A 16,103-nucleotide genomic window follows, 5' to 3' on the forward strand; every position below is an offset into this window, starting at 1 on the left:
CCTGATTGCAGGATCTTTCTAGAACATTCCTGAGCAGCCTTTCTTTCCATACAGATGGGGGACGGGAGACCCAGAGTCCAAGAGGGACTGCAGGTCGGTGTCTGAGAATCCCCAGGGCCTTGGGCTGCTGAGTATCCTGTCCCTCCAGTGCTGGTGATAACCAGCTGTCTGCTTGTTTTTGTTGATTTTGTTTTTCTAGTCTACTTCTGGAGAGGCCACACAGGGATCAAGTACAAAGAGCCACTGGAGAGTTGCCCTATCCACGCAGTTCGCTGTGATGGAGTGGTGGACTGCAAAATGAAGAGCGATGAGCTGGGCTGTGGTAAGAAGGCTGGGTGTGGGGAAGCCCATGTGTGTGCGCATACGTGTGTGTATGTGTGTGTATGCGTGTTTGTGCTGTGTGTGTATATGTGTATGTGTGTATATGTGTTTGTATGTATGTGTATCTGTGTATATGTGTGTATATGTGTGTGTACACACATGTGGACTCTGGCTACAACACACTATATTGTGGCATGTAATGGCTCAGACAGAGGCAATGGGTAAGTATCAGAAGATCTTGGTTTGAATTACAGCAGACAAGGATTTGGAACTTGATTTGGGGTGTCGTGTGACATGGATAAATGACCCGATTCTTAGGGCTTCTGACTTCTAATTTTTAAAATGAATGCACTGGGCAAGATTGGTGATTCTTATAGAAAAACTGGAATTGTAAGACAGAGGCAAACAGAATATCTGACTGGAGATAGACAGACTGAGGGTGCTCTGGACCCCCTTCCTCCTTAGTCAGCAGGTGACCCCTGACTTGTGACCTCTGTAGTTTCTTAATGTCCTAGATGATCTCAGAGACCTGTTGAGCTCTCTGAGGTTGTGCTTGTGTGGTTTCAATGCCTTGGCTGAGGGGTGCGGCTGTCTATCCTTTTACCTCTTCATTGATAATACATATGCCCTTGTCCACGACTGCACCTATCTGTGGCCAAGCCTGTCCTACGAGCACACACTCAGATCATGGCTCCTTAGCACCTTCTCCTTTCAGCATGTCATTCCCTCAGGGTGAGATGCTTGTTTCTCTCCCAGAAAAGGCCCCCTGAGTCCCCCTGGATGGACAGCTGCCCAGCCATAACCCCTTTGCTTCAGCTCTGTGTTTGCTGAAGGCCTCGGCCCTCCCGCCATCACTGCTTAGGCAGCTTCCCCACATCTCTCCCAGAGCCACCCATAACTCATCCCCAAGAGCTTGAAGCCTCTGCTGAGACCCTTCTCTGCCCTCTTCTGTTCTGCAGTCAGGTTCGACTGGGACAAGTCCCTCCTGAAAGTCTACTCTGGGTCTTCTGGCGAGTGGCTTCCTGTCTGCAGCAGCAGCTGGAACGACACTGACTCCAAGAGGACCTGCCAGCAGCTGGGATTTGACAGGTGAACAAAGAATTAATCGGTTCAGCGTGAGCTACACAGAATCTGTCTCAGAACGTTAGAGAAAGAAGGGAGGGAGGAAGGGAAGGAAGGTAAAAGGGAAGGAGGAAGAAAGGCAGATGGGAAAGAGAAAAGGAGGAACCCTGTAGGACTCTTCTGATTCTACCAACTCAGGACACCCATGAGTCATTGAAAAAGCAGTGGCCTGGGATCCACTGAGTGTCTGGGAGCTGTGATAGTATTATTCTCCCTCTGCTCTTTCTGTGAAAGCACCCTCACGGCCATCGCCACACTGAGATGACCCTGTGAGCACCAGGAGCCCAGATCTGCAAAGCCCATAGCAGTTGTGAAGCAACTTGCTTCATGGAGCTCACTGAATAAGAAACAAGATAGGAACGGGGTGGGGGTTGGCCAAGCTCTATGAAGCTTTGGCTTTAAAAGTTTTACACCAAGAAACCAGGGTTGGTGAGTGAAGCAGGAAGTGAGGGAACCTTCCTACTTGAAGGTTCCTCCCTCCTGAAGACAGGTAGGCACCTCCACTCACTGTTGTGTATCTTGGTCTGAGGTGTGTGTCTGGTTACACCATATGTATGTGCATCCATGTGGTAGCCAGAGAGTCAAGCTCAGGTATTTCTCAGGAATCAGCCATCCTATTTATTTATTTTTTTAAGAGAGAGTTCTTATTGGCCTGAAGCTTGTGAGGTAAGCTAGTCTGGCTGCCTATGGAGCCCCAGGGATCTGCTTGTCTCTACTTCACAGTGCTGGGGTTATGAGCATGCCCCCGTGCCTGCCTTTTCACATGGGTCCTTGTGCTTTTGTGGCAAGATCTTCCAAGCTGAGCTACAGCCTCAGCCCTTTTTCTGAGTTCTTAAGCTGAGACTTTTAGAGACAAATGAATGAATGAGTGTGAGGTTGTGGGCTACCCTTAGAAGAAACATCTAGAAAGACAGGGTTGGAGCGTAGAACTTAGAACTAGTTCTCCGCTGCCACCTCAGTCCCTGATGGGGAAAGGAGGGACTGACTGATCCAGACTGAAGACAGGGGTGGAGGGCTGGGGCATGGTGGGTGGGAGTGGGGGTGGGGGTGCAGGGTGGGGATTTAGGGGGTCTTTGTCTCAGAGCCACCCGGTGATTCTGAGACCCCTAAGATTCTCTTTGAATGCCATTTTTGCAAGGAGGCTCCCTCTTCAGAACTTCTAGGAGACCATGTGACACATAGGCACAAAAGAACAAGACCCTCTAGTGTGATGTGGGAAGGGCTTATCCCAGCAATTCCATACCGAGAGTAGGAGTGAGGCTCTGTTGGGACAGCATGGAGAGGATTCCTAACTTGTGCTTGCTTACAGGGACTGCATTTTCAGAGGCCCAGTTCACAGAAGGATATAGCATGCTCTAGAAGTGTACATAAGTTTCAGGCACTGAATAGCACATACCAGAGTCACGGGGTGCTTGTGAAAATGTCCCTTACCAACCAGAATCTCTAGGATTAGGTCTGAGAACTTATTTAGCAAATGCCCAAGGTGATTCAGAGGGGCGCTCCTCTGAGAGTTACCATCATATATATTGGGTCACTCTTGGGGGGACCTGGAACATGCACATTGGTGCTCAATAGGTCTTGCCACTGAACTGTGGGTCACAGTGTCTTAGTTGCTTAGTTGTGGATAGTGTCTTAGTTGCTATTTCTATTGCTGTGATAAAACACCATGACCAAAACTCATTTGGGGAAGAAGGAGTTTCTTCTAGCTTACATGGTCATACTCTGTGACTGAAGAAAACCAGGGCAGGTACCCAGAGCCTGGAACTGAAGGCAGAGGCATAGAAGAACACTTCTCATCAGCATGGTTTTTTATATAACTTGGTCCCATCTGCCCAGGGATGGCGCCACTCATACTGAGCCTGGCTCTCCCAGATCAATCATTATGGAAGCAAATGCCCTACAGACTTGCCTATAGGCCAATTATAGGAAATATGGGGCCATTTTTCTCAATTCAGAGTTCTTTCCAATTGGCTCTCGCTAGTGTCAGTTGACATAAAAACCAGCCCTCAGATATAAAGGGTTAGATGGGTGCTCTCAAAGTCAACGATGCATCAGAACTGCCTGGGGCTGTTAAACATAGGCTGGGCGGCTCTCAGAGCTGTTTCTAAAAGTCTGAGGTGGAGCCAAGAATGTGCCTTTCTCACCAGGTACTGGTGATGTGGCCAGACCAACACCATACTGGAGAGCTACTGAGCCAGTTGTAGGGCTGGTAGGGGCAGGGGCAGAACATGTGTTGGAACTGGACTTTGAAAGCTACACAGGAGTGGCCACCACACAGGCCACTCTAGTCTGCCTCTGTCTAAAGAGCCGTGTGGCTCTAACGCCACTGAAGGGCTGGGGTCTAACTGCCTGCAGGCTATTAATTCTTCCCTCTTCTCTGCAGCGCTTACCGAACAACTGAGGTAGCCCACAGGGACATCACCAGCAGCTTCTTACTCTCCGAATACAACACCACCATCCAGGAAAGCCTCTATAGGTGCAGTGCAACAACCCGACTGTGTGCAAACAGAGGACTGAGGGACCGGTGGGGGGTGCTTAGAGTCGGGGAGCCCCTCTCTCTTGCTTTCCCAGCACCCAGACTCCAAGGCTCCCTTGCAATGCCAGGAGCACTATGGACAGCTTGGGCTTAAAAGCTCTTGTCTGAGATCTGGTGCAGAGATCACCCCCAAGGCTGGAAGTGATCCCGCCTCCTAATCGCTAAAAGCAACTAAGAAACCTTGAGGTTCCAGAGAGCTAGGTGTTTGGATTAAAAGGTTCTGCATGGCGGACTTAGAGAGGGAAGATGCATCCCTGGGGACAGGAACAGGGGACTGATGGGTACTAGTGGTGAGGGCCCAGGAGGTCCATCTGAGGAAGCCTCGGCCCTTCTTGCCATCTTTGCACTGTAGTCCTCCAGCCTTGCTTTCCTAACTTGAGGATGAGGGGCGAAGCAAGCCTCCAGTTAAGAGATGATCCCTCAGCGCCTGCTTTGGGCTCGGCCCTCTGCATGCCACAGTGAGGAGCATGAGGCTATAGAAGAGCCTCATTAGGATCTGCTAAGTTGTGGAAAGAGCTGGGACCATGAAGGCCTGCTTGGGTTCCAAGAACAGGGAACTAGCGGGTGTGTGTGGTTCACCAGATGAAAACTGGGAGAGATGGGGATTATTATGGGGATAGTTAACCCACATCCACCTTCCTGGAGAAATCTCTGTAAGGAAGACCATCATCCTACTGGGAGATGTCCGGCTTGCTGCTATTGTTAAAGGTGGAAATGGGACAGGGTCTGAGCAGATACCAGTCAGAAAAAGGAGGCAGCTGCTGACCTTCTTTCTCACCCTTTGTGTTCCATACTGCAGGTCGCAATGTCCTTCCCGGCGGTATGTCTCCCTCCAGTGTTCCCGTAAGCTGTTTCTCTTTTTGGAGTGTGGTCTATGGGGGTGGGATGAGATGCTGTCTAAGGAGCTCAGTCCTGTTACCTGTCATTCCCAGGGAGTCATATGAGTCTCCTAAACCTTTGCTGGAAACTGAGTGAGGACAGCAGGTGTGGGCTAGCTGATAGTTTTGTGTCAACATTCACTTGAATGCTTGCCCATGGAGGATACTGCATCAGCGTCTGTACAGACAGGGCAGGAGTTACTGATTCAGAGCCCTGCAAGGCAATAGCCATTACTGGGCACTGTGCCTTGCCTAAGATCAGAAACCAGGCAGGTGGGGAGCTGACACCTGACCTTGGAGTTGGCCCCTAAGCCCTAACTGTGAGTGACCCCACAAGGTTTATGTTCTTGGTGGTGAAGCCAGGGTGCAGGCTGTCCCACTGTTGTGGCTGTAGTGCCCACTGCTCAGATGGTGTGCCACCCTCTCTCCTCTGCAAGCAGAAAAGCCCCATACCTGAGCTCACTCAGCAGGCTGCCCCTCCCCGCCCTGGGCTTGACTCATTCGAGACTTGTTCCCTGTGCAAGCCCAGCTATGCATCATAGGAAATCTATTTATTTCTCCTTCATTTTGAAATGAGAGACTGCCAGACTAGTGCTTACCAGTTCAGGGTTGTGATAGCATCTTTTGCTTTTCTGAGCCCTTGATGACAGTCCTGGGATTCACCCTCTTAACCAAGCCAAACTCCACGCTGAAGCACTGGACATGGAGTGAGCATTTGCCAGATGAAAGAAAGAAAGAAAGAAAGAAAGAAAGAAAGAAAGAAAGAAAGAAAGAAAGAAAGAAAGAAAGGAAGGAAGGAAGAAAAAGAGAGAAGGAAGGAAGGAAGGAAGGAAGGAAGGAAGGAAGGAAGAAAGAAAGAAAGAAAGAAAGAAAGAAAGAAAGAAAGAAAGAAAGAAAGAAAGAAAGAAAGAAAGGGAACAAGGTGGAAGCTGCCTGGGGTCAGACTTCACTAGACACCTCCAGAAGGCTAAGACCACCTTGTACTACTTCTGCTTGGACAGGGAATAGGTGTGCCACATTAGACTCTTTGGACAAAGGGTGACCTTCAGTTGCCTGCCCGGAGCTCGAGAAGAGCAGGAGAGGCTCTAAAAGAAGCATATGACATGTTCTGTCCTCTCCATTTTCTCCCAGACTGTGGTTTGAGAGCTATGACCGGGCGGATCGTGGGAGGGGCTCTGACCTCGGAGAGCAAGTGGCCCTGGCAAGTTAGCCTGCACTTCGGCACCACCCACATCTGTGGGGGCACACTCATCGATGCCCAGTGGGTGCTCACCGCTGCCCACTGTTTCTTTGTGTAAGTGCCTGAGGGTTCCTTGGTAAGATGCTGTTGGGGACTTGGAGCCACTAGGAAGGGCTTATAGACACTCTAGTCTATAACTAAGCTGAGTTCCCCAGGGTCAGGCAACTCAGCTACTGCTCAAAAGACTAAGTGTGAATGCCAGTTTGGTTCAGAGCTTAGGCCAAGGATGAAAAACAAGGTCCCGAGAAAAAGGAAGGCAGGCTGGAAGAAGACCTTTGGATCCTTTCCCTGGAGAGCAGATGAAAGGAAACTCCAGGCTCATTGCCACCTCCTGCAACCACAGCTGCAGAGCTAACAGCAGAAGAGTCTGACAATCAGGGATGCTGACTCAAGACCTGAGGGACGGGGACAGCATGAGGGTGTGGTACAGGTGGCTCCTAAGAGTTTCTAGCAGCCTTTGGGGAAGCACAGCACAGACCTTGTGGACACTGGCTCCTTGAGTAAAGAATTTTCATTATCTTGTCCTATCTAAATCTCCCTAGCTGATAGCATCTGTCCCACTGCCAAGCCTCCATACTTAGTGGCATGCAGATGAGGTAGCGGGGTGAATTACACACATAGAAATTGCTAATTCCAATGCTTTTTCACACTCTAAGGTACAGGCCAGTTCAGAACAATTTTGAGGAGATTGAGGGATGGTTTTGGGCTTCATAAGATAGAGGAGTCCTCCAGAGGCCATTTTCTCCATCCTCCTGTCTCCAGGCTGGCACTCCTGCTTTGCACCCCCCCCCCACCCTCGTCATGGGTAGCAGATGCAGTCAATGAATTCTGCCAGGTATATAACTAGACAATACCCTATGGCTCTTGTAGGACCCGGGAGAAGCTGCTGGAGGGGTGGAAGGTGTATGCAGGCACCAGCAACTTGCACCAGCTGCCCGAGGCTGCCTCTATCTCCCAGATCATCATCAACGGCAACTACACAGATGAACAGGATGACTATGACATTGCCCTCATCAGGCTGTCCAAGCCCCTGACCCTGTCAGGTAAGCGAATGTCCCTGCTTCCCAGCACCCTTGACTTGGCAGCCCCTGTTTACCCAGCTTAGGGACCCAGGGTACCATTATAGCCAGAGCTAAAGAAGAGATCATTACATGGAATGTATTTGTTTTACAGGTAGGAAAGCTGGAGTCTGGGGAGATGGCTCAGTGGGAAAGTGATGGCTGAACAAGAATGAGGACTTGAGTTTAGATTCCAGAGCCCAAGTGAAAAGCAGTGTATGCTAGCATGTGCCTGTGATGTCAACACTAGGGAGCAGAGACGAGAGGGTGCCAGCGTTTGATGGCCAGCCAAAGCTTCTAGTTCTGTGTCTCAAAAGCACAAGGCATAGAAGTGGTTGAGGAAAGACAACTTGACATGAATCTTTTTACCTCTATACATTTGCATGGGTGGCAGCACTCATGCATGTCTGTGTGTGCATGTCTGTATATGAGTGCGCATCACACACACACACACACACACACACACACACACACACACACACACACGCAAGAGAATATATAAGGGAAGAAGGAAAACAATAACTGGGGAAACTTAGGCCCAAGATTTGAAATACATGTTCCCCAAATGACACATCTCATATTCCAAATTGGCCACAGGGCTAGGGTTTGTATACTAGTCTTAATAAATATAAGCAGATAGAATTGACTCACTGTTAGTAACTATGCACTTGAGATCTACCAGCCAGTGCCCCTGTAGTGACAGAACACTAGTAAAAGTACTTTAAGGTCGGAGGCTTTATTTTGGGTCTAAGCTTGAAGGGATACAGCCCATCATCGTGCAGAAGCACAGTGGTAGGTAATTTCACGTTAGCTGGAGTGTGCAGCCACTTCCTCATATCCAAGTGAGAGCAGGAAATGGGGATGGGCTATAAACCTTTAGGTCCACCTCCTGAGACCTACTTCCTCCAGGAAAGACCACCTCCTAATGGTTCCACAACTTCCCAAAGCAGTTCCAGCAAGCTGGGACCAAGCATTCAAACACATGGGTTTGTATGGGGCATTTTACACCTAAGCCACAATTGTATTAGGGGATATTTGATATGTACGTTTCTGTGCATCCTGCCCAACTGGCCCAGAGGAGCAGAGCCTAAGCGCTCCATTTAACATATGGGGAAGTAGAGTTTTAGAGAGACATGTTAACTGAGTTAACGTTGAGTGATAGGCTCCTACATGGTTGGTTGGTCTGATTTCGAAGCAAGATTCTTCTCCCTGGTTCTGGGCTAGCTAAAGGCTTACATTGCAGTGAAGAGCTTGAGTTGAGCATAGGTTTAAATGTCCAACGTGGGGGTGAAAGGTCCAAATGAGGCTATGTGACAGAAAGATAACAGAGGTGCTCAGATCACTGGGGACACTTAATGCCAAAGAAGGCTTCATTCATTCATTCAATCATTCATTCATTCGCTAACTCATTTGATTACTTCTTACTGTGTGTCTACTACACAGCCAATGGCAAATAGAAAACAAATGGGAAGTGAGCACCAACACCTCCAGAGGGACCAATGATGTCATGTTAGGGGATCAGAAGGAGCTGACAAGGCAGTCAGACGTGGTAGGTTGGTGGGCAGTGCAGAGGATAGCTAAGGTGAAGTCTAGAAGAACTGATGGGACAGGGCAGATGACCCAGTGCCTAAGAGCACATGCTGCTCTATCCGAGGACCCAATCTCCATCCAGGACTGAGTCCATCAGCTCACACTACCTTTCACTCCAGATCCATGGGAACTGGCACCCTCTTTTGGCCTTCATAGGCACCTGTACTCTTGCGTACACAGCCATACATGTAATTAAAAATTAAAATCTTTAAAGAGACCCATAAAGACAGGTTAAAGAGACTTGGAAAAAAGCCTGAAGAGTAGAGCCAGGTTGACTACCATAAGGCTCTTGGAAGGGAAACAGGCACCTTCTCGCCTTTGGAGGACCAGGTTTCTCAGAATTGTTGGAGAACTCTGATTGGTCCAGACATCCTGGGGCCTTGAGCCTGTGAATGGGTATTTCTTCAATGTTCACTAGGGAAGCAGTGTTTGCCACTCAATTAGGACAGCTGGTTTATCAGAGCAGGGTGAGGAGGAGGAGCCTTGGGCAGAGCTCTGACGTGAAGATGTCTCTGAACTGCTTCTCTATGGCCACACGCAGGCTCAGCTTCAGAGCCTAGAACTAAGCAGGCAGTGGGGGTAGGGGTGGGGCGGGGGGAGATATATATCAACCAACCTTTTCTCCTGCAACTCATACGAACCATGATGAACCTGAGCAGGCCTTCTCAACCTTGTACAACCAACTCTAAAACCATTTGGCTAAAACATCTGAGTTTTGCCAAGTTCCTCTCCTGGTGTGGGTGTTCTGGGGCATGAAGCAGATCTTTCATCTAAGAACCACGGTTTGGATTTATGTAGCCTTAGGGTCAGACCATAAACTCAGATTTTTGGTTTACAGATCAGGGCAGGATTTTCTTGAACTACAGTATTTTCTGTGAAAACTCAATACTTTAAACTCCTCTCCAGACAAGAGGAATCTGCAGCTAAAGGATGTTTTGTTTTTTGTTTTGTTTTGTTTTTAACAATGAGTATAGGATTTTTTAAACAATGAGTATAAAGAAGAAGTCATAATTTGATTTTTTTGTTAATAATCAATATTACACTTTCCTTTACTTGTCTCTGTGTGTTTATTCCCTGGCAGACAAAAGGTATAGATAGATACCAGCATTTAAGCCCCAATTTGGGAAAGAAGAATTTAATGTGTTCTAGTCTCATTTGTGTTGCTGTGTTAAAGGACCCTAACCAAAAGCAACATAGGGTTAGGGTTTGTTCGTCTTGCGATTCCAGGCTGGGGTCTATCCTTTCAGAGAGTCGAGCAGCAAGACACAGCACATCCACAGTCAAGGCCAGAGAGAATAAATGCGTCTTCGCTTGCCACTAAGCACTCAGCTGGTTTCCTCCCCTCTTAAACAGCCCAGGGCCCAGCCTATGAAATGGTGCAGGTTTCAATGGGCTGGATCTTCTTCTCCATCAATTAACAATCAAGATACACACACACACACATGCACACGCACACGCACATGCACGCGCGCGCCCACGGGCCAACCTGATCTAGATAATTCCTCAACTGAGATTCTCTTCCCAAGGGATGCCACGTTATGGCAAGTTGACATTTGAAGCTAACAATCACCACCTGAATTCTTCCCTCCTTCCTTGGTTCCATCCTTCAATGTTCACTGATCCTCCGGCCTGGGTCAGGCCGAGAAATAGGCGCAGCACGCAGTAATGAACATAATAATAACTGAGAGTGCTGCAAAAGTCTGTCAGTGGATGTTCTCCTTCTGGACTTTGGAGCTGAGTGGTCAGTAGTACAGACCATCTTAGGGGATCCCATGCCAAGGGAGCGTATGAAGCAATACGCAATAACACTTGATAGATAAAGCCCGCATGGGAGCAAGTTAGCAGGGGTTTGTGGTCTCAGTCTTTAGGTATGTGCTCTTCCTGCCCAGAGGTTTACTCATTTCATGTCAGATGAATGTTTAGACAGGGGTGGCCGGCCAACAGGTGCCCTCCTGGATCAGGTAGCATACAACATGGCCCACTGATTGCTGAAAGGTTCAGATGAAATGACTGACTTGCATATCTGGTCATTACAAAGCCTTGGGGGACTCGGGGCTGCTGAGGGAGCAAGGATGCAGTTGCTTTGCCCCATTTGTCCCTCTACCCTAAACCCCAATCTTGCTTCTTCTCTGACAATGTCTTGTTGCAGCTCACATCCACCCTGCCTGCCTCCCCATGCATGGTCAGACCTTCGGCCTCAATGAGACCTGTTGGATCACGGGCTTTGGCAAAACCAAGGAGACAGATGGTGAGAGGCAGAGATGCAAGACTCTCTCTCTTTCTCTCTCTGTGTGTGTGTGTGTGTGTGTGTGTGTGTGTGTGTGTGTGTGTGTGTGCATGTGTGTGCGTATATAAGTGTGGTATGCAGATGAAGGCTAGTCTGGGTGAAAGTTTGGGTGTATAGACTCATAGTTAATATAGGAACATGAACACCTATGTTTATATCAGCACAGTCCACATGATAACATCTAGGAAAGACTGCCAGGAAACCCTACAGCTAATTAGGTGGGTCATTTCATTAAGAGGCTATAAAAGAAACTGGGGAGATGGCTGACTCAGTGGTTAAGAACACTTGCTACTCTTCCAGAGGACCTAGGCTTAGTTCTCAGCACCCACATAGTAACCCACATAGTAACTTAATCTCATCTAGAAGGAAGGTGGAACCCAAGGCTGTAACAGTAGAGGAGCAGTGGGCTCTGTACTGACTGGGCGAGAGCATGTTTGTTTGTGGTTTACATAAGGACTTCCTTGCATACTGGGTCCTGAGCCCAGAGCCTCTTGCTCATGTTCAGGTGTTTCTTCACATATTATTTTGGGGCAAGGTCTCAGTAGGTTACCCCGGCTGACGTTAAACTCATTTTGCAGCCTAGGCTTGCCTTGAACCGATCCCTCTGCCTTAGCCTCCAGGGCAGCTGAGATCACAGGCCTGCACCAGGAGGCCTGGATGGGACCCTTTTTTCACCTGTCCCAAAACAAGATGTCCTAAGGCCTCACTCAGTCTGAGTACCTTGTCTGGGGTCTGCTGTAGATGACTATCTGTGTCCCTCAGAGGGACACTGTGGCCTGGCTAGCCTGGTCATTACAGCAGTCACTATTCTTTGGCTTCCTATGGTGGAAAGCTGACTGGTCTGAACACAGCCTTCTGATCTTGCCTGTTTCACAGATTAGGGACCAGAGTGGGGCAAATAGTTTCTTCCGTCCTATGTTTCTATAAATACAAATGAGAGGTGAAGGCATGCCCTAAAATCTTTAGGGATCTGAAAACAAATGGCATAAAGAGATGGCACTTTGAATGTAGATGTGTGTGCAAAGTTGGCATGTGAGTTACTCTGCGTATTGCTGCCACAAAATACCTGACGGAATAGCTGAAGGAAGGAAGGGCTTACTGGCTCACAGGACACGGTGCCTCGTGGCAGGATGTCACAGCAGCAGTGGCATGGGCGGCTCCTCATACTGCACTGCAGTCAGGAAGCAGAGTGAGATAATTATTGCTACCTGGCTCCCTCTCCCTTTTTGTTCAGTCTAGGACCTAGCCCATGAAGTGGCACTGCCCATATTAAGGATGGAGCTTCCTACCTCAGTTTACCTAACCAGGAAAATCCCACACAGGCATTTCCTGAGGCTTCTTTCCCAGGTGATTGATTCTAGGTCCTGTCCAGTTGGCAATTCACACAAACCATAGGCTTGTGAGTTACCATGGGAGCAGGTCTCTGCTACGGTCAGGGAGTTGTGTCTGGTGTGAGGGTGCGTGTCCCACCATGTTTGGGTTTGGACACAAATGCGGTGCCCTCTACTCCCAGGAGGCTAGGGTCTGGGTCCTGGGGGTGCGGCTGATGGGTGTGAAGCCTTTCACAATCTCATTGGCTTCCTATCCTTTCTCCTCACGTTCACCTCACTGAAGAGAAGACATCTCCCTTCCTCCGAGAGGTTCAGGTCAACCTCATTGACTTCAAGAAGTGCAATGACTACTTGGTCTATGACAGCTACCTTACCCCAAGGATGATGTGTGCCGGGGATCTACGAGGAGGGAGGGACTCCTGCCAGGTGAGGTCCTTGTGGGTGGGGCTCAGGTCTCATGACCCTGGAGGTGGGAGAAGTTGGAGTGGTAGGATCAATATGGAGGTCAGAGAGTAGAGAGCCGCTCTTTCCTGACTTGGACCCATCCCCCTCCCTTTTGCACCAGACCGACTCACCCTCTGGCTCTTCCTTGCAGGGAGACAGTGGAGGACCTCTCGTCTGTGAGCAGAACAATCGCTGGTACCTGGCAGGTGTCACCAGCTGGGGCACAGGCTGTGGCCAGAAAAACAAGCCTGGTGTGTACACCAAAGTGACAGAAGTACTTCCCTGGATTTACAGAAAGATGGAGGTGAGCGCTCAGCTCAGGGATAGAACCTGGAGGAGGGTGGAGGGTGTTCAGACAAAGACCATCTGAGCTATGTGCATTTGAGGATGTCCAAGACAGGACTAGATGTCAGTCATGGGATCGATCAGTCCAAGGTGTCAGTTTTCCCTCCTTTTGCTCCCTTGGAAAAGAGCTGGCAGTGTTGTAGAAGGGTGAACCTTGGTATGTTGTCAACACCAATATAGTTCTCCTCTCCTAGTGATACCCAAAGGTATCCAAAATGACCACTAGAGTGTGCTAGGAGGTTGCCTTCCATGGCATGAAAGTTGCCCCTCAGGAAATGATGGATCTGCTCTGCTGGCTCAGCTCAGCTCAACCCTGCTTCCTTACTGTTCTCCAGCCTACAACTGTAAAGCCCAGTGCTGAGGCCAACCCTCCCTCTCTCTGTGGGCAAGATGATACAGGAGTCAGAGGGAAACTGCATCAGACCGCCCTGCCATAAGCCTCGGAGTGCACTCCCTCTCTCTCAGAGAAGATGCTAACTAGCATTCAGCTGGACTGTACGGGAAGCCCTGGTCTCTCTAGTCCTTGAGTTTCTGTGTTTCACGCTTACCCTGTTTTCTGGTCTCTTCCTCAGAGTGAGGTACGATTCCGGAAATCTTAACCATGTCCTCCTCACGTTGCTGACTGCTATGAAGATCCTGGGCACAGGGATGGGCCATTTGCAGCATCTGGACCAGTGACCACCAGGCACCTTTGTTTCTTCCACCTCTGCTGTCTGCTGTCTCTGGGAGAGTGTGTATGTGGTGTGTATGTGTTTGCATCGTGTGTGTGTGTGTGTGTGTGTGTGTGTGTGTGTGTGTGTGTGTGTGGTGTGGTATGTTACTATTATAAATTCTTCAGAAAACAGGAAAACTCAGCTCTTCTCAGAATCCCAGGCTGGAGATCTGGAGTTAAGAGTTTGGGCACCAGGTGTGTTCCTACGAGTCCATAAGTGTGAAGGTGGAGCCAAAAATGAGCCTGGGCAGGACTTGGAACATGACAACAGCAGTTGTCGCTCTTCTGACTCTGACTTGAAGGCCAGCCAGGATTGGTCAGACACCCAACAGCCAGTAACACCATTGCTGTGCTGGGACAGCAGCAAGTTTTGTCAGGGGCTGTCTTGTCGGTGCCCGGACCATCTGTCCTCCGTGGAAAACCTTTACCATCTGTGAGCAAGCATCCGGCCCTCTCTGTCACTTGCAGCTGCTGTGGGCTCCAGAGCTGGGCTCTGCTGTAGCTGCCCATCTCTAGGTAATGACTGTGACTCAGGCTTGCTGTGCCTTTGGTCACAAGCTGTTGGGATGAATTTTATTTTTATATTTAAAATATAGAAATAGATGTAACTTTAAGGCGTCTCCAAAAATCCTAGGGACCTTGGGAGGTTTTTTTTTTTTTTTTTTTTTTTTTTACATGAATTACTTCATGAACTCCAAGGGACCCATGGGAGTTGCAGCATCCTATAATATATTATACCACTGAAGCATCCTGTGATATATTACTGGCTTCATGAAATCAGGTGAAGTGCCTTGATGAAATCCTCAGGACAGACACCTCCAGGTCAGTGGAGAGACTAGGGACCTTTGAAATACTCAGGGAAGAAAACCCTCCTTTGGGTTGACAGAAAAATCCAGTGCATACTGGTCTAGCCTCCAAGGACTATAGCCAGCCAGAAGAAATAAAGATGTGTGTGCTGCCCTGGTTCGCCTCCTGGGACCTCTGAGGAAGTCCACACATACAGCATCGTTTACACCCAAGGGCTGACAATGAAGTCTGCTTCTGTCATCCTTCATCTTTTGACTTTGTACTGACTTAAAAGGCCATGAAGAGAATGCAAGACCTGTCCTCAGAACTTCTAAACAGCCCTTGTGAGTGGCCTCAGTTGGCCATTCTCCTGGTCTTCCCTGGGCCTTTTCTCTTGGTTACCTGTTGTTACTCAGCTCCACTCTCTTCAGCCTTCCTTGGGCCTACCAGACTTCTGTGATACTGAGTCTCGGAGGCAAGTTCAAGGAGATCAGACCAGCTCAGGACAGCTCAGGCAAGCTGGAGGTCACTGGAGTGGTTGGGCAGCATCAGACAGGGCTGAGACACAAGGGAATCTCTTCAAGGCTGGGAAGGAGGCGGGCAGCATCCATGTGTGCAGAAGATCCCAGCAATGAGCTTCCATAATAAAATCGTGTGGCACAAAGAAGTTGTTGGGTGCTTCATTGATGACGTAGGTAGAAACATCAAGATGGCCTGCACTCTGCCCCAGTGCCCAGGCATCTTGGACATGATTCTTCTTGACTTTCTCATCTTTGGCTTCTGCTCACCCATTTGCACATCTGTTCTTTGATTCCTTCCCCAATGAGAGCAGAGCTCAGTGGTGCCAGGTACTGATGCTAAGTCCAGACAATCCACAAGCAGTACAGCACTCTCTAGTCTTTGTGATGGAAGGGATGCTTAAGTGTGGGTACCACACTTGGAACATGGACATATGAGCCACCGGCCTCATCCAGAGAGGAGAAGTTTGAAGTGAGTTTTAAAGAGGAAGTGAACATTCCTAAAGTAGATGTGGCATGGGGCAGGCACTCTAGGGTCAGACGTTTCCCCTCGTCCTCTGCCTCTGCCTTTGTTATCTCAGCAAGAAGGGTGCTTATAAGCCCCAGTGATGACCTAGTTCTTTACAAGAGGGATGCGTCGGTGGCCTTTTCTACAAGATCTACTCCTCCATGCTTCTCCCTAACTTTTGCTGTTGTTTATTTTTCGAGACAGGGTTTCTCCCTGTAGCCCTGGCTGTCCTGGAACTAGCTCTGTAGACCAGGCTGGCCTTGAACTCAGTGATCGATCTGTCTCTGCTGGGATTAATGGTGTTCACCACTGCTGAACCAGCATTACTACACTAGCTGTAACAGATATGTCTCCACTAATGGCTGTCCAGCACCACTGCCACATTTGAGCATCCCTGTTGCCACAGCCAGCATTTTCCAGGTCTGCA

General features: G+C 49.0%; 1 protein-coding gene across 3 annotated transcripts in view; it reads left to right on the plus strand.

Moving 5' to 3' along the window:
* The window catches only part of Tmprss13 (transmembrane protease, serine 13), a 28,594-nt gene extending 13,280 nt beyond the window's left edge, over positions 1 to 15,314 (plus strand). The window contains exons 4-14 of one of the 3 annotated variants that reach the window (XM_006510132.4): positions 55 to 93; positions 200 to 322; positions 1,281 to 1,410; positions 3,827 to 3,919; positions 4,779 to 4,822; positions 5,989 to 6,151; positions 6,968 to 7,140; positions 10,895 to 10,993; positions 12,647 to 12,789; positions 12,959 to 13,111; positions 13,725 to 15,314. In XM_006510132.4, coding sequence (XP_006510195.1) covers positions 55 to 93; positions 200 to 322; positions 1,281 to 1,410; positions 3,827 to 3,919; positions 4,779 to 4,822; positions 5,989 to 6,151; positions 6,968 to 7,140; positions 10,895 to 10,993; positions 12,647 to 12,789; positions 12,959 to 13,111; positions 13,725 to 13,751 — 1,187 coding nt within the window. In that variant the 3' untranslated portion in view covers positions 13,752 to 15,314. Of the gene's footprint in view, positions 1 to 54; positions 94 to 199; positions 323 to 1,280; positions 1,411 to 3,826; positions 3,920 to 4,778; positions 4,823 to 5,988; positions 6,152 to 6,967; positions 7,141 to 10,894; positions 10,994 to 12,266; positions 12,625 to 12,646; positions 12,790 to 12,958; positions 13,112 to 13,724 lie in introns of those variants that run through there. The other 2 variants (NM_001013373.2, XM_011242445.3) reach the window with 2 other exon arrangements.
* The last annotated feature ends 789 nt before the right edge of the window (positions 15,315 to 16,103 follow it).

This window comes from Mus musculus, chromosome 9 (genome assembly GCF_000001635.26).
Source record: "Mus musculus strain C57BL/6J chromosome 9, GRCm38.p6 C57BL/6J".
NCBI lineage: Eukaryota > Metazoa > Chordata > Mammalia > Rodentia > Muridae > Mus > Mus musculus.